Below are 27,139 nucleotides of genomic sequence, written 5' to 3'. Positions count from 1 at the left end.
TTTCCCCTTTAACACAGCCAATAATCAAATATTGTTTTGCTCTAAAAAAACAAGCTTGAAGCTCCTCCTTAGTTTGTTTTAATATATTCCATCCATGTATCATGTATAGGTACAAATAGAAGTATTTCAAAATTTAAGCCTTTTACTAAGTAATATGAAAAGAAAGTGAATTGTTTTATTTTATTATAGATTCACATTCTTTCTCACAATGTTCTTTATTTGCAATTAAGCCGTCTGTCACTGAATATTGTAGAAATTTATTTACGTAAACCAAATTAAATTCTAAAAATTTATTCTGAATTGAAAAGGTAGAAATATCTCCAGGGTTTACCATTCATAATAGTTTTTATTAACAGTTTTTAAAGATTTCTGATGTGTGAGCCTGTTAGTTGTCATATTGGACTGTGAACCTGAGGGGACATAGTTTCCATCCCATTGTCACAAAAATGGACTCTACATTTTGGGCATGGCCAAAGGGTGCATTATAAGATTTATGGTGAAATCTCACTATTTAATGAAAGAAATAATTGAGTTGGCAGTGGATGTTTTTAACTAAATATTTTCCATCTAGTTCTTTGATTTAAAATTCAGATACCACTTGAATTTTTGAAATGTGGATAATGATAACATGGTCTTCTGTTTTTGTTATTTTTGCAGCACTTAGGAATTTTAGTTAGTAAAGGAAATTGCAAGGAAAGTTTTTTCCAGATAATCTTTTTCAACAACAGAATAATTATAAGAACTATTTTTCCTTGATACTCAGCAGAAATTATGAAATCAGAAAAATACAGATGTTAAATTTCTCAAGTTGCTGAAATAGGACTATAAAGCTATGGATGTTTCTGTGTTAAGAAGTGTGAATTCAAGATTTAGAGATTTTCCACAACAGGTAATTTTTTTTTTTTTTCCGTTTTATTGTAGATCACTCCGTCAACAACTGTACAAAAAACTGATAAATATGGACAAGCAGACTTTGGTATACTTACATTAGCAGTTCGTGGAAGGTGAGATAAATATGTGGATGTGAATTGGAATATTAATGATACTATATGTGAATGTTGCATAAAAATTAAAGTTATTTTGCTTAAGTATTGTATAATTTGTATGGTTGAATCTGTTTTGTACTTAAATGTCCAGCCATGCAAATTGTTGCTGTTTTTATAATTTTAAGAATACTTATTTTCCAGAGTTTAGCTTTGATGTTCATATTATGAAAAGTAGAGTTTGCTTGAAAAGAAAGTAAACATGTTTACAAAGAAAGATAGATAAGAAATTATTCATGAATAAATATACTAAGTGCAGTAAATAATGGTAAACATATTGAAGACTTGTTTTCAACAGTCAGAAGCCAGGAAAGTGCCCTCTTTCTCAGTGTTCACAAAAATGCCGTGGAGTTTTCTCAATCTGTGCAAAAGGTTCCTGTGGGCGTGTACCCATCACTGGCCCGTTATTAAAGATTCACATGCCTTGTAACTTATTGAAGCCTATAGAGATAAAAGTGGACTACGACAAAAGTAAAGAACTTGTTCCAGGAAAGGAATTTCCAGGTTTGTGCCTGGATCTGATTTTCAAAATATTTATTTCCACTTTTAACAACTGTATTTAGCAAAGTAAATCAACTTGTTTTTGGCTTGGAATTTCCAAGTTTATGCCATTTCTACTTCTAACTTTCAAATTACTTATGTCTACTCTGATAATTGTATTAGCACAAAATGCAGGTTAATAATAAGATGAATTATTCTGACACAAGAAGTAATCACTGGGCATGCTAAGACTTATATAAATATTCAAGAAAACATTCATGTTTTCTCTTGTGTATACACATTTTTGAAGGCAAGTGTTATTTTCCTGAAAAGGATTGAAGGTCACCTGGAGGAGTCACTTGTTTTAATCACTCGCACCAGTGGTGTGTTGTCTGTGAGTCACATGATAGACACTAAAGTGGTACCACGTAAGGGATGCTTAATGCTGCAGTTTGTTGTGTCATAACATCAGTAAAATGTGTGCATGCCATGAATAATTATGCACTCTGTAGGTTACAACACAACATGACTCATGAATTTCAAACACAAGAAATAAAAATATTTGTTACTCTTAATTTTGGTTTCACTTACGCTTGAAACAGAACACTTTTGGGGACTCTGTAAAAGTATATCTTGTATATGAATGAGTTATTCTTCTTATTGAAAATTCACAGACCTCAAAACTAATTACTTTACTTTTATCAACAGCTCAAAATTAAGAATAGCAACAAGTAGCCTTATTAACTTTGCAATAAACAAGACAAAAGAATAAAGTTTATTCACTATCATTCTACAGTTTTTCTTGTGTGGTGAAATTTGTGTGATGCTTATTAATATTAATTTTCCAATAAACATATTTTCTCAGATTTTGTTGCCAGAATGAAACTGTACATTACAGCCTCTTGAATTAAACTGAATCTTATTAAAATCCATTAACATAACTGTAACAGTATATACATATGAAAGTATGTGACTTATTTGTTAAGAGAATTTTCAGAATTGTATACTATTTGTACATGGTGTAAGAATCTTTAGCATTAAACAATTTTTCTATCATATTTAACATACTTGTTTACCTTACAGTGTTTTCAGTTTACCTCATAACAGAAGATGGTGGTGTCTACAAGCCCTGGAAAGCATCTCAAATCTGTATGAAGCTCTGGCAGACAAGGACTACCCGTGGAAAATCACCTGTTAAGGCAAGTCATTTGGTTCAATTCTACACATGAAAGGTAATCGTGATGACAAGAAAACCTACTTGTAGACAAAAATATATATGTATAGACGGCTGGTATGGATAGAGAAAACTATGTAGAGGAGCGAACAACGTGTCGACCTTCTTTGGTCATCATCAGGTTTCCAAAAAAAAACTCCAAAAAAATAACCAACATTTGGCAAAAAAACTAGTAACAAAATATGACATTCCAGTTAATACCAAATTTATTCAAAAACCAGGTACAAAACTAAGGCCTATACTCTGTAAAAACTACATTGACAAACACTACACCAACATCATTTATAAAATACAATGTGATAACTGCCACAACTTCTATATTAGAGAAACAAGTAGGAAAATGGAAACCAGATTTAAAGAACACAAAAAGTCACCATCACACATTTTGGAACACTGCAAATCAAATAAACACAACATAACCATAGAAAACACCCAAATACTAAATAAAGAAACAAACATAAACAAATGCAAAATTAAAGAAGCCTTACTTATATAACAACTCAAGTCCAAAATAAACCAATAGAAATGAACACCTTTATGCCCGTATTAATATATAATCAAACATCAACATTCCTACACTCAGTTACACAACTGCCTTCAAATATGTGGTCAGCTATCGGTCAGTTACCTCTTTCTTTTTTTGTGAATCTGATGATGACCGAAGAAGGTTGAAACGTTGTTCGCTCCTCTACATAGAGTTTTTTCTATCCATACCAGCCGTTTTTATATACATAAAAAGTATTATTTTCAGTAGATATTCGTCTGTAATTTATTGAGTGGTATTCAGATGATGCCCATGTGAGCTTGTTTATTTTTTATCATACTTTAATGTTTTTACTGTAATAGGGTTGTGCATCCATGTAGACTAAATCGCCAAGGAAAAATTTCCATATAGAAATGAAAATTATAAATACATTAATGACATTACTTGCACAAGTATAAAAAATAATTTAGTTGTAGGGTTCGAACTTAATGATGGCACAGTGTGATTAACGTCTTGTGTCAGTATTTTCGTCAAATTTGGTCTACCCGTTATTAAACATTAGGGAGAATTTAAACTCTGTAGGTATCTTAATGCTGTACGTTTTGCACATATCGTGTCTAAATTAAGTAATATGTAAGCAATTTCCATTTGCTGATATTAATGGAGGTTCGTTTTAAACTTTATATCATAAATATTCTGTGTAGTTATCAGGATTGTGAAAATATTTTCAGTCATTCATCAAATGCAATACTTTCAAAATATTTATATGCACATACTTTTAAAATTAACAGTGATAAAAAAAAACCTTGGTCTACCAGTACATTGTTTGTTAAGGATAAACTCTCATTGAGCTTTCTCTACTTTTATATTTCATATAATTTGGTATGTTAACAATTATACATTTTATATGTAACTATAGGTTGAGAAATGTAGTACAATTGAAGAAATGAAGAAATTGAAATTAAAATAATACTTATAGAAATTGAAATTACTATTGTTATTCCTTTATTTTATTTTTTGTTGTGAGACTGGCAAATGGAGGTAAAGACTGATAGACAGTGTATCCCCACCGCAATGTGGGTCCTATTCCACAGTCACCTCGAAAACCTAGGATACATTTTATATCCCACATTATAGCTTGTACCCTTGAATCCTTTCAATTAGTGTAGTATTTTTTAATTTTGTTTTCAGTTGTTTTTAGTTATAAAAAACTAATATATGTGTGTATATATATATTATATATAATTGAAATGCCTCCAAGAGTTGAGGTGTTATTAGTTGCAGAACTAATTACCTCACTACATTTGTGTGTGTCTGTTACAAATACACTCAAAGTCGTCACTGAGCTGTAGATAGATCGTGTATCCTGTAGGATCAAATACACATAATACATTAATCCCATGTGCATGACAGAAGGTCAAAGTGCATATGCAACAATCTTTTACAAAGTGCCTTTGAACTTGGTATTATGTATTTCATACCTGTTATCAACTATTCATTTTACCTTACATTGCTAATTCAGTGACATTTTGTGGTCAAGGATAGTTTGTAGCTGGCACACTATAGAGGGATAATAAACAAACTGTACATATGCATTTTGGAGGTTTTAGAGCAGTGTGCAAACTGTACAATAGATAAAAGTATTTTTATTCTTCTCATGAACATTGGCTTGCTCTTTGACTTGACAGAGTCAGACCGATATTATCAGTTTGCAGACATGTCTTGAGCACAAATGATTTTGTAACGTATCTGATTTTTTGTACACAACAGGCTTGTACATTTAGTTCAATAATCAGATTCCTTCTTCAGTTATCCCAGTGTACCAACTCTATGCACATTTGGCTGTTTTTTACGCTTTAATTCATGTCTCACGTAGAAGTACAAATTCTGGAAAAAAAATCTCAAAAGATGGTTGGAAAAATATTTGTATTAGTTTAAGAAAACAATTAATGTAGAAGTGACTTACCTCAAGTGACTGTCAAGCATGCTAGATACAGTTGCCTACCATATGATGTAAAATTTCTTCATGTTGGTAACCAGTTGAATTTTAACTTTATCATGTATCCACTTTTAGAAACTTTTGTTTACTCACCAATATATAGAGTAAAGACAGAGAACCATAAAGTAAGCAAGTCTTAAAAAAAAAAGAGATCTTTACAGGTTAAAGTTGCACAGTAAGAAAGACTATGTTTTTTTATTCTGGCAAATATTTCAAAAACAACCTTCATAGTGTTTTATAAACAATTTTGAGCAGAGAAACATGGTGTACTCAATGTTAAGGGTCTGTGAATCATCTAACATTAGGTTAAGGTCATTCCATGCCAACTTTTCCAAGTTCATGTCATAAAATTTCTTGACAGAATTCAAGGAAAAACTTAATTTTGATTTATATATTTTTGTTTTCAAGGACATCTAGGACATAAAGTGGAAAGTCCTAGGTAAGTTGGTGTGGAATGACCTATTATTATGTGAGTTTTAGTGGATCTATGGAGCACTGGTTCTCAGTCTGTGGTCTTCTACTTCAACTGAAGTGTCTCTGGGGAGGTTGCATAAAAGGAAGAAGCAGTATAATGTATTGATTCCTTCGAGATGAATAATATTTTAGATATTTTACAAACCTAAAAAGGAAGTTTGAGAACTATTCCTTTGGAATATTTTTACCAACTTAGAATTATTAATTCTAAATAAATATTAAATAAAGATTGATTATGTTTAGATCATAACAATTTCTCTACCAGTTAGTCCTAAGAAAAACATCATAATATACTAAACAATTCTTTGTAAAGCTGTGTATATATAGTCTGAATTGAGTAGAAAACAAATACTTCACTTATTAATGACCATAGTTGATGATTAATAATTAGAAGTGCTGTTTTGTGTATGGGGTGCTTCAGTGGGTTTAACCATATTTTGTTTGCATATAGCTGATTACACTCATGCCATCAGATCCTAACCCACAGGATGATCCTGGGATATTTTATTTCAGGTAAGTGAAAATTTGTTGTTGAAATCATTTATGGTGTTTGATTAAATCTTTTTTGTTGCTCGTCTGTTGCAACTGTATATGACACTGAATTTTTACATTCTTCAGTTATTTAAAACATCTGAAAAAAGAATGTTATAAAACTAAGTTTTTAATGTATTCTTAATGATATGAATAATTTTTAGGTTGATCAAATCTAAAAGGATTTTAACCCAAGTCAGAGAAATCTTTTGTAAGCTTGTTGAAGCTTAGTTTTTCACTTCCTAACCCTCTCACCTAGGTATCCTTTACTATGCATGATACAAAGTTTTAATTTCTTACATTCAGAGTTCTGTTAACCTACTTTATGTTTATGTTGTACCAGTTAGTATAGCATAAAATATTAGCTAATAATCTATATTTTAATAGTATACAAGTTTTTTAAGTTCTTCATTCTACAAAATAATATTAAAATAATTCTTAAATTCCCCTTTGTGTGACTCATGACACATTTTCTTGAAGAATCTTCTCTATTTTGTTCACCACCCCTTCAAAAGATACAAAATTAAATGTAACTTAATCACTACAAGATTATCATTGCTCAAAGAAACCATAATTTTTATAGCCTTCAATGTTTGGTTATGGAGGTATCAAATAAAAACAAGGCTCACCTGTTACATTCTCTCTTTCAGGATTTATTAATAGTTCTATCTTATGTGTAATTATGTATTACCTATAAGCAGTAGAAAGTCAAAGTTTTGATCTATCAAATAATGTATTACATGGTGTTCTGAACAGATAAGCAGCAATATCACTTGTAATACAACTTTGGTTCCCACAGGAATCACAATGGCTAGATTGGGAGAATTTCTAACAGTTCTTTTCACATAATTAGAAAGCCAGAAAAGTTGTGATTATTGAAGGAAATTGTCTGTCTTTTGCATGTTATTAGTATATGTTTTTGGTGAGTTGTTTAACTGAATAAAAATTATTTAATGCTTCACTACCAGTTGTATAACAAAGTAGGCTTAAATGCCCTCGATAATGGACAGCAAAAATACCAAAAGAGAAGATTAGGTAAGTACTTTGTGTTTATTCTTTATTATTATTAAAGTAATTGAAATTTAAAAATAGAGATCACTTTAGGTTAATTACAATTAGGTTAAGTAAAATAAATAATAATAATATTATAATAAAAATGTTTCATGACATGTATGCAAGCAGTTCATGGGTAATGTAATTTGATAGCTTAATATAAGCTGCATATGCCCAGGGTGATTTACAACTTATAATGGTGCAGTTACTAATTAGACATCATTCAAAGGGCAATAAAACTATAACCTTTAATTATAAATAAATGTTTACAGTAACAAATGATTCTAGAAAGAAAGAAAAAATTAATTTAGATTTATTTTGATTTTTTTATGGTTAGGAGGTCAGTGAAGTTGAATTGTCCAGTTCTGAGACAAAGGCAGAGAAAATAACACAAAATATGTAGTTTTACTAAAAAAAATGTTTTAGAGATATTTTTGAGATGAAGAAAAGTGTTTTAATCTTATCATGAAAATTACTTTGCACATGGACTATTCAAAGCATGCTCTGTATTTATGGACAAATCTTTATGTTAGTCTATGAAAAATAATTAACTAAAAAATAAATTTTTTTCTATGTGAAAGATTTATAATGTTAACTGAAAGCCTGCTAAATTTTGTGAAGAGGTACACAATGCACTGAAAGCTAGAAAAATTAAATCTATAAGGACTTTAAACAAGTACAAAGAATTCATGTGGTCAGTCATATTGATCAAGTCCATATCCATAGAGTTAATCACATATCACTGATAAATATAGTTACCATTATAATTACTGTTTAAGGCATTTCCTACAAGACTGAAAGTTGATTGTTTTTTAATGTGGATCTCTTGCTAACAGCCTAGTAAATCACATGGTTCTGAGTCCTTTTGTAATTTTCCTTTCTCTAGCTTAATATGAGAATTTAAATTTTTAGAATTAATAAATTATTGTATAGAATAAAGTGTGTTTTCAAAATGATTGCTTTTCACCTTGTTTTTGTCCTAAGTTGGCTTATCAGTGGCATGCCTCAGACAATTTTTCTTTGCTTTTGGCATTAAAAGTTCTTTTTACTTAAATAAAATTTAACTGTTTGCTCTTCAGACACTTTTCATGTATTTTTATACTCCTATTTGTGATATATGTTTTGTAACTTTGTATATTTATAGTTTTGTTATTGTATTAGTATTTATTATTTGTAACTTACAAAATTAAATAATCTTGTAATTTATGTTTAGAAAAATTAGAATTCCAGTGATGTAAACATTAATTTTGTGATGAAATACTTAAAATGAAAGAATTATGTACATATCTGTAACTGAGCTCAAAATAGCAATGTCTCTCTCAAGTTGTTTAGCTTTATATTCTTTATATTTCAGAGTAGATAAACTTAACCATAGAAGTTCTTTGTTGTTGTTTTTTTAATCTCAAGTGTCTATAGAGATAATGTGATAAGAAGGAGAAAATTTATCTTTGTATTTATGGGATAGAAGATAGGACTTCTTTAAGATAGGAGTCAGCAAATCAGATAAGATAACCATTACTGGCACCAAATTATTTGTAATCTTCTAAACTAAGGAAAAGAAAGTGAACCAAAACTTTCAAAACAGAAAACACTTCCACAGCCCAGGATACTTATTACCTTCTGAGCTTAGGAAGAGAAAATGGAACCAGAATTTTAAAACATGAAACATTTTCCCAATTTAGGACACTAAATAGTGTGACATTAAAGATTATACCATCCCACTGTTAAGAAGGACATAAAAGAAATATTTCCCTAATAAACATAGTTTCTGAAAATGTGAAGCACTAAAAACAACAACAACATGGACTGGAGTGAGTGTTAATAAACTTTCAGTGACTCTACTGTAGAGTAGTATTTAATAATGTTTATAATACCTTTTATTCAATATGTTGTAAAGTTTTTGATGTAATGTTTTGATTAATATTGATGTTGATGGAGCTCACATTTTTGTAAAATAATTTAGCATTGAGTATGAGAAACTTAGTCGATCATAAATGAAATAAGAACAGTTATTGAATATGATTGTGGTTGTGTGGCACATGAGAAAAATAGCAAGATTCTGGATTAGTTATTAGTACAGTTTGAAAAGAATATAGGTAGCTGTTAATAGATAAAAATTCAGATTTTGTTTTAGCGAGTCTTTATTCAAGAAAGCTGAAATTCTAAGTAAGCACATCATGGGTTTCTTCTTTTACCAAAAGAGCATTGTTGCTTATCAATAATAATGTAGTTTATTGTGTGTATAACCTCTTCAACATTGTTGCATACCAATAATAATATAGTTCATCATTTGTTTAACCTCTTTAACATTGTCACATATCAATAATAATGTAGTTCATCATACCTGTTATTTTACAGGCTATAATAGCAATGTGATCTTAATTAAGTAACCAAAGTGAAAGTTGATGTAACTGAGATTCTTGTGAATGAATGTAATGTTCAGTAGAAGTGCATTGGTATGGAATAAACAGTCTTTGTAGCAGTCAGAAGTGGTTGGATGTGTCACAGATAGAAGGTTTAACATAGTTTGCACCTATGGAAAAAAATTTCTCTTGTTTCTATCAATACAAAAAAAATTCATGATTATATGTGTTATAAAACTTTTCTCCAAGATAGAAATAACCTATGACTGAATGTTATATATTTTGTAAAGAAATAGTACAGTAAACATTGGTCTAAAGAGTGTGTAACATTTAACTAATAGTGATTAATAGCATAATTCATGAGTATTATGTCTTTTAGCAGCTGTGGGTTCTTGGTTTTGATTGCACATAAAATGAAATAAATGTGGAATTATTTAATTAAGATAAACTGTAAGAGACTCCCTTATTCCTGTTTGTATCAAGGCCATCAAATCTAGCAGTTGGTCTCAGTTGAATTGGTCTGATATAATAATGATCTTTTTAATTAACTTGATTTAAAACATATGCACGCACAGAAAAATGTATATATTTTGTGTTGTAAAATATTAGTAACTTTTATAGCTTGTTTTCTGGAAGTAGATGTTTTGAATGCTGTAGTAATTATTTAAAAATGGATTAAATTTAACCTGTTAATTTTGGTTTCCAAACTTTCAGGAATAAAATGGTTCCTAAAGTTGCTGATTCCTACAGTTTACAGTTCATCTATGATGGAGGTTCTAATGTTATCGCAAGTCAAGTGGTAAGTATAATGCTGTTGTCTAGTCTTTTACAAGACCTATGATCATGTTTGTGTGTATAGGACCTGTTTCTGCAAGAACCTTTCATATTTTCTTAGTAATAATGTAGTTCATTATTTGTTTAACCTCTTCAACATTGTTACATTTGATTAATAGTGTAGTTCATCATTTGTTTAACATCCTGAACATTGTTGCATATCAGTAATAATGTAGTTCATCCTTTAACCTCTTGAACATTATTGTATTTCTATTTATAATTTAACCCTTTCTCTATCATGTTAGTCACAGGAGCATATTATAACATTTAAATTTTTAAAATTTCTGATTACCTATCTTAAATCATGTAGAACAAACTTATAATAGAAATGCTGTGGGTGAAAGTATTTCTTGACATAAATGTCACAAACATATTTTTTGGAAAAGTAATAATGATAATAAAGTATTCAAATAGCTAACCCTAAATTTGTTTTTTTATTTTCTCTGGTATTATTTTTGTTTAAAAAGTGAAAATATTCAAAATAAAATTTTGAATATGACAATGTATAAAAAACAATCGCAAATATTAGATGCTTATTCAGGTTACTGAATATATTCAAGCTGTCTTGTGGCATAATACATAACTTTGTAATGTTGTTTTTCATTTCTGTTTCTTTAAAGATTATAAACTCAATAATTTTCATCAGCTATCATAATTTATGATCTGAAGAGTCAATGTTTCAGGTGTGATCATATTTCTGAGTTATTAATTTTTATGAATATTAATGGATAATGGATACTATTTTGCACTGGACTGGAAGGGTTATGCATATTTGTTTGTTTTTCTTTGCTTATTTTGATCTCCAATATTTTGAAAAGATAACTTGTTTTTTATCATTACAAATAAATGTGTATAAAACCTGAATTCAGGTCACTGAATATATTTGTGTCGTGTGATGGCATAGTATATAACTTTCTTATGTTGTTTTTCATATTTATTTTTTTAAAGATTATAAATTTAATAAAACAAATTAGGGTTCAGCAATATTCACGAACTGTAATACATTTTGTCTGAAGAGTCAATGTTTCAGGTACGATCATATTTTTGAGTTATTAATATTTGTGAATGCTAATGCATAATGGGTGCTATTTTGCACTAGACTGGAAGGGTCAATGTTGTAATTGAAAAGTATGTAACTGTTAGTTGGACACTAATTTAACAAACATATAAATTAAATTCAAAGCTGCACAAACATTATAAACTGCCACATTTACTGCTGAGCCACTGGGGTGCAGGAGGATAGTTTATGTTTTAAAAAGCAAACAGTTATGAATCTTTATAACAGCAAACAACCACATAAATGAACGTGTTCAGGTTACAAAAGTCAAATTTTTTTTTATTTACGTGAAGCATACCAATATAAAAGTAGATAAACTGTATTTCTATTTTATACCAGTTAAAGGGAAATTTTGATTATTTTAAAAAATATATGACTATTTATGATTAATAAATTAAACAAATGCTTTCTATTGTAAACATTAGAACAGATTTGTGTAGAAAACTTATGTGTAAAGTTAGGAACATTAGGGCCTGTTTCTGTAGGATTATTAACAATAGATAGTTGTAAAGAATAACAAGTATTATTTTAAATTAAATTTTCCAGATGCCAATTATTGTCCCACCTGGTCTTCCAGTAAAGCTTGTTCCTCGAGAAGATCCAGGCATACCAACTGTGACCAATACACAAAAGCCTAACTCTAGGCTTATAGTGAAACACCTTGTGCTAGAACTAAAAGTAAGTATGCAGTCTAAGGGTAAGAATAAAAAGTGAAACTTATTTTGCAGTTTTTATACCACTAGATAACCTAGTCTGCTGTGTCAATTACAACAGTGCAAGATTTTATTGAAACCAAAGGGTAGATGTCATAGTAGTTACAAACAGGATTGATCATTTTATAATCTAAGCCATTGCCATTTTTAGAAGGCAAAAGAAGAAACTTTTTTCTCTTTCTGTGTATTTCAGTTAACTTTATTTCTCATGTACCCAGGAAATTAACAAATATATCACACATATGTTATTTATTACAACAAGCTAATAAATTACTATTATTGGTTTCTCTAACTTAAAACACATTTCAGTGACAAACATTGCAATTTGATTACCCACTAATATTGACTAAATTACTTGCTAAGAATTCTGTGGTCATGAGACAGATGGCAAAGCTGTATTCTGATTAAAGGTGTGGTGATACAGTGTTATGATACTCATGTCATATCACGAATTTGTGGTACAGTTTATGTGTGTTCGTGTAATTTGACAAGCTTTTGGTAATCATTATAAGTCTTCTGTACAGAAAAAAAAATCAGAATTTTTAAAAGTAATTTTGCTCAAAGTTAATGATTCAATAAAGGAAGATAAGTATTAAGAATTACATGTTGTCTAATTTCTTTTATCAAAAACATTATGTGCAAAGTAACTAAAATAAGGTTTTTAATGTATTTTGCATTTTTTTTCACATATTTATTGAATAATATTGTTAAGTATATTGTATTCAAACAATCTAGACCAATAAACTAGTTTAATGAAAACAAATCATATTCGTTAGATATAAATTGATCCCAATCAATAATTGTTTTGCAAAATGTGTGGTACTCACTAAGAGTGAGAGGTGATGGTTACATCATTTTCATATATTGTTATCTATGTTTGTTGTGGTTTTTCATGATCTGTAGCCAGAAGTGGTGACTACTTCAACTAGCAAAATAATGTGCATTTATTAAAACCAACTGATCTGAAACTTTCTGAATATACAGAATGAAACTTTGTATAAAAATTGGAGAAGAAACAAAACAACCAAGATGGGGTATTTTAAATGTGTTTTAAAAGCATTGTCTTGCAATAATGTTTTGGAAATTTCACAATATAGAAGTAATAACTCATATTTTATGATTATTGAAACTCAAAACTTTACACAATTTAGGAAATTTCTGCTATTTTACATACATTTAGGTGAGTGTTCTAAATACGACAAGGAAAAAATTAGCAGATATCAGTGACATTCCTTCATTCTGAAAAGAGTTTAGTGCATAAGAGTTTAAAGCATTTAAAGAAGTGTATTTGTGTCACATTTTAATACTAGTGAAATCTATTTAAAACCACAGTTCTACACTTTTAAAACAATGGTTTATTATTACTATTTATCATCATGTGCTGTAAGTTGAACTTTGTTCCCTTATTTATTTTTTATTTTAATGTGAGATTACTTTTGCTTTCTTTCACAGGATGAGCACGATAATTTGGTGTCTGCTTATTGTAAAGGTACACTTAATGTCCAGATTACAAATTTTGATTCCTCCCGGGAAGAAATTCCAAAGTTAGCAGGAAATGTCACTTCAATCCAAGTTCCTTTTGATAAAGGTCAAGCTGTTCTAGAGGTAACATTGGGTTTCATTTTCTCTTTTGTAAGATGAAATTATTTCTTTGCTTTAGTTTGTTTTAAACAGCACTGTACTGTAGCTGTTTGTCATTAACTCAGGTTTAATCTGTACAAGTCTGATCAGAAACATTTGGCAGTTGGTGAAATTAAAACACAGAGCATGAGTACAAGTTATTGAAATGCTGTTTTTTATTGCATGTAATTTGTTCAGTAATTAAGTAAAAAAATACTTCAGAAAATCACAAAAGCAATATATTAGGTTACTTTGGCATGCATCTTGACAATTTTTATAGTTTTATTATAGCTTTTTACAGGTTTATTCAATAAAGCTTAATTTAATTAAAATGTTTTTAATTGTTAAAATTATAAATGTTAATTATAATGTTTGATTAAAAATATATTAGCAAAATAACTATACTTTGTCACTTCCAATACTGGAATATTAGAAATTTATCAAAAACATATTAACTTGGAATAAGAAATTTAGATAAAAATAAACCACAACATAAAGTAAGAAACAAGTTTTGTGTTTTATTTGTTTTAAGATTCTTTTTTAAAACATTTGTATTTAAGTAGGATAATATTCCCAATCCTATAATTATCACTGTTTTCATTGTTTTTCCTTGTATGTGTGTCCCCAATGGCTCATTTGATGTTTAAAAGTTTATATAATTACAAATCAAAGTTTGAAACTTGTGTGAGCAGAGGGGATAACTCATTGTGTAGCTTTCCACTAAAACACAAACTTTACTTTGTTTATATGGTACTGTAAGTATTTTCTTGGCAGTAAATTAAAACAAATTTACTTGTGACAACAAGTTAAAACTTTATGATTTCTAAAGACATAAAAGTGATTTTCAGTTTCTGAAATTGTTATCTGTAGGTCAAAAGCCCTTTTTCTCTTCTATATATAGAATTTGATGATACAGGAAAAGACCCCAGGTATAGATGGGAAAGAATATATAATACGATGTACAGCTGTGATAGACAAGTTACCATTAGAGCACACCATTTCTCCTTATGATTTGTACTTCCTCTTCTATAATGGTGGGTTTTGATAAGGAATGACAGTAAAATAATATTTTTAAGTATTTAATAACTTTTTGTTGTCATTTTATATATATATGTACACTTACAGTTGTAACTAAATGTTTGAAATGTAATACCGAGCTTGTCATAATAATTAGTGTGCTGGATTGTAGATTCAATAATCCATTTGTGTTGAGTAGCTCAACAGCTGGTGGAGAGCTGTTAAAGAGCAACCTTTTCTCCAGTGTGACAGCTCACAATTAAGGACAGTTAGTACATATAACCATTGCATAGCTTTACGTGAATATCTGAAACACATTTAAACATGACTGATTTTCAAATACGTGAGACCTACTACATGAAGTAAATTTGGTAATGCATTTATGTTCTTAAAAGAGGATAAAATAATAGAGATGACATATTGTGTTAGGTAATATATTTGTTTGTAGAATGATCATTTGGTTCTTTATTAAAAACACAAAGCACAAGTCAAAGTTAGAAGCTTTATTTTCAACCGAGAACAGAGAACAACTTAGGTGTGCACTAGAGGTGTAGTGTACTAACAAAGAAACCTGATTCTGACTCCAACTTGTACTTTAATACTATAATAAAATTGTAAAATTATACCACAGAGCATTTGATTAAATATAAATTTTGTGCATATATATATTTAAATACATTTGAAACCCCATCACATTGTTACAGTCCTTGTCACCTCACCTGAACCTTGCATCATAATTTACATTACAAAATGGTCCACCTCTTGGTTGTTATGTCCAAAGCACAACACACTTCCTTGCATGTTTTCCATACTCTGCCTAGTATAGAAAGATGACCATTTTCTAATGCCCGTTTAAACAATCTAATCACACAAAAATTCAGAGCAGTGAGTTTATTGACTTGACCAATATATTGTTTTATGGAATAACATAAATACTTGTTTTGTTCTCAAGCTGCTTCAGGTGTGCAATAGTTGAACAGATATACTGTGGAAGCAATTTGTATCACCTTTTCCAGGTGGAGATCCTTCTTACTTGTGTTGTGTACTGTTGTCATTTGCAACTAACTTTTGTATTATTGGATTTTTTGCCTGTTACAAGATACCACACCTATCTTACCATGACTGGGGTACAGCTTGGTGCAAGTCTCTTTCTCAAGGGTTCAAATTCCTCATTTTGATTCATATCCATTTATTTTCCAGTGTCAATAAGCACAGGGTGTATCCTTGTCTTGGAAATTCTAAATCTCTGATCTGAATGTATGAGTATTTTGCAGCGAAAATGACTGTTACATACCCTTCCAGAGAATGGTTAATTTTTGGTATGATCACACCAGTTACTAAATGCCAAACAATGTCATAATGTAGTGTGATACAGCCCATTACACTTCTTATCTTGTGTCTTTTTATTAAATAATCAAAGACAAAGTATTTATATAATCAATTTTCATGTTTAATAATGTTAATGTCAGTCATTTGTTATGATTTGTTTTTATTTGTATAAGTTTCTCCACTTGTAAAATACAATTTCTAAGATCATTACCTGTGTATAATAAAGCTCAGCCTGTTAATATATCATTACTCTTTCAATAAAATATTTACTATTGGTGAATGTGATTATGTTATAATTTAATTTATTTTTGAACCCCTTAACAGTTCTTTACACACTAGTTGCACCATAATGAATATTTTCTAGACCTGCTAATTAAAAGGCTTAATATAGTATAATTATATATCTTTCTAGTACAGAATAATTACTTGATCATTGAAAGGTTTAGATAAGGACACATTTTAACACTATGTGATGGTTATTCTTAAGATGGAAAAAAAGTGTCCATTAGTCTTAAGGTTATGGACTTGTAATACTCAGATGTGAAATTTAATTCTCTGTGATGGGCATGTAGTTTTATACATCATTGTTTTGTTTTTCTAGATGTTCAGAAACAGGCACAGATGGCTAATTTAGCTAAAGAGCATGATTCTCTAGTCTATAAAATAAATATGTACAAGTCTCTCTTCGATACAACTCGGCAATATTTAAAAGAGCTAGAAGGTTAGTAAGGTAGTTTGTTGTGTGTTTTTGTACTGTCAAGACTTCTACAGTGTAGAAATTTGTGAATTAGTAATAGTAGCCTAATGCTAGTGAGATAATGTTTTGTATATTTTGCTTGAAAAAGTAATTTGTGAAATAATATTTGCTTTAATATATATATTTAGAAGAATATTTCTCGGTTTTTTCTAGTTAAATAAATACATATTCATGACAAAGATGGTTTGTATTATTCAACAGTGAAAAAGAGAATTTGAAGAGTTATAAATATAAATATCTTGTGTCCATTAAAAAATTAGTAAGACAGTGTTATAATTTACATGGTAATTTTACTTTATCTTGCTTCAGTGATTCACAGATCCATCATCAAGAAGGAGAAAGGAGAATTAGTTATCTTGTTTGTATATTTTTCCAAATATTTGAATTTACCCAAAGCTTTGACCATTTATTTAGCACAACATATGCTGCAACTTATTTGTCTTTCTTTTAATATCAGTTCCCAAAACCACATTTTTGTTAGTCCCTGGATCTGAATCTCTATATAAAAGTAACTTTGAGTTATTAAATATATCTAATGATTCTGTTATATTTAATTTATGTGTATTATTCAATTAATTTGACATTGTTTAGTTAATGCTATGAGAAAATGTATTGCTAGTTCTTCATTTCTGTATAACTTATGTACACCAAGTCTAAAGTTTAAATTTCCACTTGTTTAGCCAATGTATGTTAGACCACACAAATTGGAAATATGTATAAACAGTAGAGCCTCCTAGTGGCACAGCTGTATGTCTGCAGACTTGCAATGCTATGAACTAGGTTTCAATACCCATGGTTGGCAGAGGACAGAAGGCCCATTATGTACCTGTGTTCTTAACTTCAAAACAAAAACAAACAGTAAATTAAATGTTTTAACGTTACTGTCTTCTTCCTACTGATGGTAGATCTATGACCCACCAAAACAAGTAGAAACTGTTTAGTAAAACCTGGTACCATTAACAAAGTATTTAAGTGCTGTTCAAATTCTTGCAGAGTTTTTAACTAATTGTGTTTTATATTTTGTACCCTTTCTTTTATACAGTGCACATGTATATAATTACAAAATTACTTATTAAATACCTTTTGCACCTTTCTTTGTATTAATAGGGATGTGAAGCAAAGAATAAAAAGAAAGTGTGTTCTTTTCAGTGTATATTATTATATTTTTGATAATAAAATATCTGTTATATATGGAGGCATTATCTTTTTGAATTATGAAGTGAAATAACAAGTATTAATTAAAAAGATAAGAGTTAGTAAACTGTTGTTCGGCCTGGCATAGCCAGGTGAGTTGAGGCATTTGGCTTGTAATCTGAGGGTCGCGGGTTCGAATCCCTGTCACATCAACATTCTCGCTCTTTCAGCCATGGGGCATTATAATGTGATGGTGATGACTAGGTGCCTTCCGTCTAGTCTTACACTACTAAATTAGGGATAGCTAGCATAGATAGCCCTCATGTAGCTTTGCAAGAAATTCAAAAAACAAACAAACTGTTGTTTTGTACTGCATCATAATGAATTTTTTTTTCTTTTTTTTATATTTAGTTGTGGTGCAAAGTGCTGCTAATGAAGAAAACAAGATACGTAATCAGTTGCAGTTGCTTGGAGAAAACTTACAAGGTTTACACAGTGTAGGTTAAAATTTGTCAGATGAGACGTAAAGTTCTTTACTCACCACTAATAAAATAAAATATGTCAGATGTTACTCAGAACCCTAAAATACTGTGGGTTATTGGTGATTAATGAAGGAAGTTACTTCAAATTTTACAAATTGTTTTCATGCTGTTACTGTAAGAGCACAACTATTTTTTTGGCTTGAAGTCCAAATCAATATTGAAGAGATGTAATTTGAGAAAACTATAGTGTACTGGAGAGGGAATAGTGAATCAAAGAATAGATTAGACCTCTGTGTTCTTCCTGAAAATGTATAAGTAGCAAGATATCAGTTAAGAAATGTTTTGTTCCAGAAACAGTATGTTGCATGGAATTAATAGAATGTTTTGTGAACTTTAGAAATGCTTCATAACGTAGAATAATTTAAAGAATTTAACATTACAGGAATGGAATCGGTTAACCCTATCCTTTGTTGCACATGTTAAGATGTTTTTGGGACTTACATTCAAATTTTAATTAAACTATATTTTTATACTGTACAATTAGTATAACAAAACATTTCAGCTAGTAACTCACATTTTAATAGTGTACGAGTTTTAAGTTATTCATTGTATAATGCAATATTTAAAAAATCCTGCATTTACCCTAGTGTGAAAAATGTAATATTTTTTCTCAAGGCATGCCCCTCTCTCAAATCAAATCAACTCAAACCCCAAATGTGGTATTGCTGGTGCACAAAAATAATGTGGCTAATAAAAAACAAACAATTATAACAAAAATAATTTTAATCTTATAAAGACAGTTAGAAATTGGAATAATACATTATATAGTTAGCTGTATTAATATTGAATGTTTAATACTACAAAATATATTGAAACAAGAAAGCAAAACTTCAAAAACTGAAATTCCTACTTTAGCAAATCAGTGTAAGTATCTTAGTTTGAGTCAAAATAACTCAGTTTTTGCAGTTTTGACTTCCTATAACTAGCTCAGTTGTGTATGTATCAATTCTTACTTGTCTTTATAAAATTTTAAAAATCTTTATTTTACTTGTGTAATATGTATTCAATTAATTAAAGGGTTTGTTGTTACAGAATTAGTGCCTAACAAGGGTCAATGTAAGTAATTTCAATGATAGAGAAATGGTATGAAATGTGTAGCCAGTTAAAGGGTTTTGAATTTGATACAGAATCTCTGTGTAGTGTAACATTAGTTAAGTGATCTTAATACAACAGAAACGATATGTAACATGGTATCAAGTAAATGGAATTAAATAATGATAGCATTACCAATAAAGTATTTTAACATGAAGTACAAGAATGTCATTACACTGTTATTTGAGGAATTAAAAACTTTGTTGTTATAATTAACAGTTGAATTACTTCTGAAGTACATGAAGAAGGTAAAGTTTTGGTTGCACTTCAAGAAACAGATTAACTTATGTGCACTATTGAAATTCATTTCAGTGGTTTTTGTGATATTATGCTAAAAATAATTTTATTATTAAGTGACTCTTTGCACAATGATGCAGTATAATTTTCTGAGTCTTTTTTTTTTTGTAGAGTTCACAAATTATGGCTGCAATTAATAAGTGCAAAGCAGCTAAGCAACAATTAGAGCAACAGTCAAGAAGAGAGTGCAAATTGTATCCATTTCCTCCTGAGCCAGGAATCCTGGGAAAGATAGGCCACCTAGCTTGGGTCAGTGATGTGCAGGTAGCCCGAGTTCTGGCGTGGCACATGCAAGGAGACATGGATTGTCTAGTCACTATAACTAAAGAGAAGGTAATTGGTAATTTTTTTAAAGATGTTTATGGAAACTTTAGAGCATGTTATTCCTGTCAAAATGTTATGTGAAATTTGCTAGTAGGTTACATAATTTGTGAAATTTCTTTACAAAAATGAAAGTAGTGGATGAAAATGTTTGAAATTTGACAACTTTTGTAAGAATTTGTAGATTAAAAAAAATTAAATGTTTAGTTTTGATTTTTTTCTATTATATCCAATACAAATTTATAATTTGATGTATTTATTTGTACTTGGACTCTGAGTAACTCATCTGCAAGGTGATTTTTCATATTAAGTATAAAAGCACTGTTTATTATATTACAGTTTTTATGTTTCATTTTTATAATCTGTAGAGCATCTTAAATGGATGTTAAAAGATTTTTTTAAGGTAAATATTTATATCTTCCATTTCCTCTACTATATCACTAACTCTAGAAAGAACAGTAGAAGATAAATCACAGGTGAAACAACCTTTTATTAATCTTCACAGTAAGTACAATAGAAACTCAGTGGAAGTGCTTGAGTTTAACAAACAGTTAATATTTTATGTGGTTGCTTTTGTTTTAATAACTGCAAACAGAATTTCAGGCATTGTTGCAACATATTTAATCAAAGTGTAATACTTTATTTTTTCATTTCTTCTTTACTGTTTCTTATTTATATCAACACACATCAACAGGTACCTGTGGGCAGTATACCACATTGGCAGAGATGGCTTAGCATGTGGCAAAAGTTTGTTTGCAGTTGTAACTTTGTAAACAATTGTTGAGTGAGGCAAAGCATAAAGTTACCAAATTGTTACACCTTTTAAATATGAATTCTAAAACACAGGTAATACATAATTAACCAAAATTTAAAAGTAAACCATAAATCAGTTTAACTGTTTATCAAACTAATGTGTATAAGTCAAGTAAAAATAGCCAAGTAGTAGCGGCAACGAAATGATATCCAACAATATGCTTGGAAATTTTATGACCACTTTGTCAGTGTTAACATCACAGTTAGTATAAGATAGTTTACAGGAAAGACTGGAAAGTTTGCTCTTTCTATGGTTTACAAGCATGCCATTCTTAAGAATTTCTTTACAAAAGTACCATTCTATACTTGCTTGACAACAGAGATCATCCTGTGTATCGACAAATACAGTATTTTTTAGTTATTGATCTTTAAGTTGCAACCATTTTTATTATAGTATTGTGTGATACAGCAACTTTCATTGTAAATTTCTGAATTTACATATGCATATACATTTTGTAGGTAAAGTTGGAAGATCTTATAACCAAGCAATTAAAATTAATGATAGTAAACATTATTATATATGTCTTCAGCTAGTATATAACAACTTGCTTCGTACCTTACTGAAAATACAAACTTGTTCACATTTATATGTACACATTTTAGTTTCAGATTGTAAAATATTGAAGCGTGTACATGAAAAATGTTATGGTGCAGTAGGATGCAAACTAGTTTTCTCAAGAACACCAAATGTAGTGACTTGTATTAAAAAAGCTATAAATCTTTATTTACCTCTGTGTTAAAAACATTAATTTCCCCCAAACTACTTATATATTTTTTTTCAGTTGGTAGATTGGTTAAGATGTAAAACCATTTAAATATTTGGACAGTTGTTAATAGTGATAAAGAAATTTTTAATGTGTTGGAAGTTAACAGTTGTTATCAAAGGAGATATGAACAATTATATTTTTCCCAAGGTATGTGAGAAAAATCACGGAATATTTTTTATGAATATAACAGCTAGACATTGCACAGTCTTTTTTCTAGTTTTATTTCATAATAATTAAAGATATAGAAGGAAAAACCTGAACTGTTGGTGAATGCCTTTTATATTTTAAATAACTAATGTTAAACAGAGTGTAAGATACTGTATAAGGTGTCAATAAATTTCTTACCAAATCTTGCATATATATGAGTTATGAATATCATAAAATCTAGCACTTAAACCCACCTGTTAGACCAACAGTTCTTTAAAATAGGGTCATGGCATTAGCTGATGGTGTTGTGAGAAGACAAATGCAATTTCAACTACTTTTGTTTAGTAAGAACGTGGCACACAGGTGATGTTGCTGTCCGATACAAATGTATAAATATTTCTCAATTTTAATACCTGAAAAATTCATACATCACAATTTTAAATCACTTAAGGTAAAAAAATAAACATTTTCTTTTTTTCCAGTAAAACCCAATTTTATTCTTTTCATTTTTTTTCCCCCAAAAGGGTAAGAAGTTTTAAGGTTGTAAAACCTATATTTTCAAATACAACTTTTCTATATTATGGCAGTAATTATGAGAAACATCGTACTAAAGACAAAAGAGAAAAATTCTTACCTTGTAAAAAGTATGATACTGTGTAGAAATAAAATCAGACTAAATCTTGTAGATATTATCTGCATACTGAAGAAGTCTACAGTGTAAATAAAAATCGAGGCTTGGCATGGGCAGATGGTTAAGGCACTCGACTTGTAATCCGAGGATCACAGGTTTAAATCCCCATCACACCAAACATACTCACTCTTTCACCATGGGGATGTTATAATGTGACGGCTAATCCCACTATTTGTGAGTAAAAGAATAGCCCAAGAGTTGACAGTGGATGGTGATGACTAGTTGCCTTTCCTCTAGTCTTAACTACTAAATTAAGGATGGCTAGTGCAGATAGCCCTTGAGTAGCTTTGGGTAAAATTCAAAACAAAACAAGCAAACAGTAAAAATCCTTTTTGTTATTTAATCTCATTGACAGCTTTATAAGCATCTTCTCACTGTGAATGAAATTTTTACCAAGGTCTCCATAAAAAAAATTAATATCTTTATAAATGACTGAGTTGTAAAGGATATTTGTTTTGTATGCGTTAATTTAGGCACTAGAAATTCATCACAGAACTGCAGGGCAACAACAGCTTCTTCCATTAGACTCTGTCTTCAGGAAGAACTTGCCAGACTGGAACAGGTATGAAAATCTTAGTTTAAAATAACATTTTTTATTTTATGTGTTAGAAGTAACTATATTGCCTTACAAAGACCAATAACTGTGCCATAAAACAGTACTTTGAGTAAACAATCTATTACAAAGAGATATCTCAAAATCAGTTTTGCAAAAATAATTAACCAATGTGAAAAGTGTAATAACATCTACAAATAACTAACTTAAATATTTCCAAATGAACTAGAAATCATTTTTGATGAAAGTCCAACCTTACATTACTTTTATCTTTAGTATGAACTTTTATCAAAGAAGTAACATTTCGCTTCTACTGGAGACAAAAACATTGGGTGTGATGGCTCTACCATATTGAAGATCTACAAAAGCTATATTAGACCTCTTTTTGACCATGGCCATATAGAATTCATTTCTGATCCATCTTGCCAGTTTACTAGACTTTATGAACCACAGAATAATATACACATCCATTTACCTAATTACATGCAACTATTAGCTACCTACAGAAAGCAACTAAACTACCGCTTTTTAAAGAGAAACTGTTCCAACTCTAAAGAACTGATAAATAAGGATTTGATTTTTAAAGGTATGTCACTGCCCAGAATTTATTCTGTCAAAATTTTAGAAGAGATTATTCAAATCTTACACACAAATTGTAATCACTTCTGATACTCTTATAAGAGTAATTTATATCATGATGAGGTGTAAGAAGATTTTTCCTGTTCATGTGTCCCATATGATTTGCCATTTTTATAGTGTATGACAGTATAATGATGTCTGGCTGTTTTTTTAATAATTTTTAAAGCAATGAAGATCTGTACTCTCTTATAAAACATTAAATAAAACAGTTATTAATTTCTTAAAAAAAGAAATAGTTGGAGGGATTAACTCCCCCTGGATCTACACATGCATATACACTTATGAATTTCTGAAGAAATGAAATGGGGGTCCAAACCTCATAGGCTTGCTTTCACTCTTCTAGATCTATGCATTCGTGTACAGTATTAAAGAACAGAGTTGTTAGTTTCCTGACACGTAGTCGCCCAGCTCTATATCATTGAGCATTAATGCTAAAAAATCGTTTTAAAGTTCGTGGGGGACAAAGTACACACAATCCATTGTGCAGCTTTGTGCTAAACAAAGAAAATAAGTATAGATTTCTTGTTAACAAAAACAAAAACTGGTATGTGGATCCAAATCTCCTTGACCCCCTGTTTATACAAAACCAAATAATACAGACGTAAATTAGAAAAATAAAGCAATATAAAGAAATGATAAATTTATATTTAATAACTTAAATTTTAATATAACTGTGTAGAATCTCATGACATGCACAGAAAAGGGTTAAGTGTTGTTTTTAATATGCATTACCATTATAAACATCAGTAATGTAAAGTTACTTTTTAAATATGCATTACCATTATAAACATAAGTAATGTAAAGTTACTTTTTAAATATGCATTACCATTATAAACATCAGTAATGTAAAGTTACTTTTTAAATATGCATTACTGTTATAAACATCAGTAATGTAAAGTTACTTTTTAAATATGCATTACCATTATAAACATCAGTAATGTCAAGTTACTTTTTAAATATGCATTACCATTATAAACATCAGTAATGTCAAGTTACATTTTAAATATGCATTACCATTATAAACATAAGTAATGTAAAGCTACTTTTTAAATATGCATTACCATTATAAACATAAGTAATGTCAAGTTACTTTTTAAATATGCATTACCATTATAAACATCAGTAATGTCAAGTTACTTTTTAAATATGCATTACTGTTATAAACATCAGTAATGTAAAGTTACTTTTTAAATATGCATTACCGTTATAAACATAAGTAATGTCAAGTTACTTTTTAAATATGCATTACCATTATAAACATAAGTAATGTCAAGTTACTTTTTAAATATGCATTACCATTATAAACATCAGTAATGTAAAGTTACTTTTTAAATATGCATTACCATTATAAACATAAGTAATGTCAAGTTACTTTTTAAATATGCATTACCGTTATAAACATAAGTAATGTCAAGTTACTTTTTAAATATGCATTACCATTATAAACATAAGTAATGTCAAGTTACTTTTAAATATGCATTACCATTATAAACATAAGTAATGTCAAGTTACTTTTAAATATGCATTACCATTATAAACATCAGTAATGTAAAGTTACTTTTTAAATATGCATTACCATTATAAACATAAGTAATGTCAAGTTACTTTTTAAATATGCATTACCATTATAAACATAAGTAATGTCAAGTTACTTTTAAATATGCATTACCATTATAAACATAAGTAATGTCAAGTTACTTTTTAAATATGCATTACCATTATAAACATAAGTAATGTCAAGTTACTTTTTAAATATGCATTACCATTATAAACATAAGTAATGTCAAGTTACTTTTTAAATATGCATTACCATTATAAACATCAGTAATGTAAAGTTACTTTTTAAATATGCATTACCATTATAAACATAAGTAATGTAAAGTTACTTTTTAAATATGCATTACCATTATAAACATAAGTAATGTAAAGTTACTTTTTAAATATGCATTACTATTATAAACATCAGTAATGTCAAGTTACTTTTTAGACACGCAGTACATTTATGTAACTTTTGAGATAAAGAGTAGCATTAAGAAGATCAGTAAACGGTGACATTAAGTGACCTTCAACGATAATGTTAGTGTAGATTATGTTATTTTTATGAGACGGTAGTTTAGATAGACCAAGAACACTTTTCCTGTAGAATATCATTTTGTTCTGCATTTTTTAATTGTTTGCTTCAGGTGATTGCAGTGATAACAAATGCTTATGACTTCATCAAGTATTCCATTTTAGTGTTTATGCACTATACAAACCTAGCGAGATACGAACATACATTTTCTGTTAATAATAAAAGCGATACCATTGATTCAAAAGATGTAATAGATAGAAATCTACAATGGTAACATTTATCTAGACACAGTATACATTTAACAACAAAGCTAATGTTCTTGTATTATAATCATTCTAATCTTGCTGCTTCAGTCCATTATCATTTCAAATAGGAAGAAAGATTTATAATAGTGTTTTTTACCTCCTTCAGGCCATTGCCACATGTTAGAATAAAATCTTACAACCCACCTGGAAACCCTTTTTTTGCTAGACAGTTTTTGGTGTTTGGTGAAAATGAAGAGAAATGTAGAACCAGTGAGTATTATGTTTGGAAAATGTTTTTGATTTATAGAAAAGATGTATTTTATAAATTACAGGCAGTGAAACAAAATACCAGTCCTGCTATTGTTGTTTCTTGTGTGTGTGATTTGAAACCTGTGTATTTGTGAAGTAGGTGTTGTTGTTTTTTCAGCACTTGTTACATTTTTAACTCATTACACATTTCACCTGTAAAAAAATTATTTATTTCATGTGCAGCTTTATACTTTTTAGTATTATGTTATGTTTTGTTACAAACTTGTTTCATATTATTTAAAAAAAAACATGAACTGGTATTCTGGTAATAGCAAACAACAAACTTTTATAACAAAATTCTAACCTTGTAAGCTAACCAATAAATTATCACTAATTTTATAAGATACTAAAAGATAGACAGATTGGATTATTAGTATGAGTTTGCTAAAAGATAAACAAATTTAATTATTGTTCTGAGTTTTGTATATGTCATCTCTCTGTGGATTTTAAGGTGTCATGATGTTTCAGTCTCTGTTTAGGCCGTGTTTTTGAGGTATAGCCTCAAGAATGCTTTAGTAAAGAGATAAAAA

At 29.3% G+C, this 27,139-nt stretch overlaps 1 protein-coding gene across 3 annotated transcripts in view; it reads left to right on the top strand.

Annotated features, from left to right (window-relative positions):
* LOC143233692 (structural maintenance of chromosomes flexible hinge domain-containing protein 1-like) overlaps window positions 1-27,139 on the top strand; it is a 97,394-nt gene that overhangs the window by 57,637 nt on the left and 12,618 nt on the right. For 2 of the 3 annotated variants that reach the window (XM_076470196.1, XM_076470197.1), the window contains exons 32-44: window positions 922-1,004; window positions 1,342-1,547; window positions 2,607-2,722; window positions 6,166-6,227; window positions 10,376-10,460; window positions 12,099-12,230; window positions 13,718-13,870; window positions 14,787-14,919; window positions 16,833-16,952; window positions 18,534-18,619; window positions 20,165-20,386; window positions 23,266-23,354; window positions 26,467-26,570. In XM_076470196.1, coding sequence (XP_076326311.1) covers window positions 922-1,004; window positions 1,342-1,547; window positions 2,607-2,722; window positions 6,166-6,227; window positions 10,376-10,460; window positions 12,099-12,230; window positions 13,718-13,870; window positions 14,787-14,919; window positions 16,833-16,952; window positions 18,534-18,619; window positions 20,165-20,386; window positions 23,266-23,354; window positions 26,467-26,570 — 1,591 coding nt within the window. Of the gene's footprint in view, window positions 1-921; window positions 1,005-1,341; window positions 1,548-2,606; window positions 2,723-6,165; window positions 6,228-10,375; window positions 10,461-12,098; window positions 12,231-13,717; window positions 13,871-14,786; window positions 14,920-16,832; window positions 16,953-18,533; window positions 18,620-20,164; window positions 20,387-23,265; window positions 23,355-23,621; window positions 23,814-26,466; window positions 26,571-27,139 lie in introns of those variants that run through there. The other variant, XM_076470198.1, reaches the window with a different exon arrangement.

This window comes from Tachypleus tridentatus, chromosome 12 (assembly GCF_004210375.1).
Source record: "Tachypleus tridentatus isolate NWPU-2018 chromosome 12, ASM421037v1, whole genome shotgun sequence".
In the NCBI taxonomy this organism is placed as follows: Eukaryota; Metazoa; Arthropoda; class Merostomata; order Xiphosura; family Limulidae; genus Tachypleus; species Tachypleus tridentatus.
The sequence above is the reverse complement of the archived record's forward strand: the minus strand, read 5'-3'. Positions and strand labels throughout refer to the sequence as shown.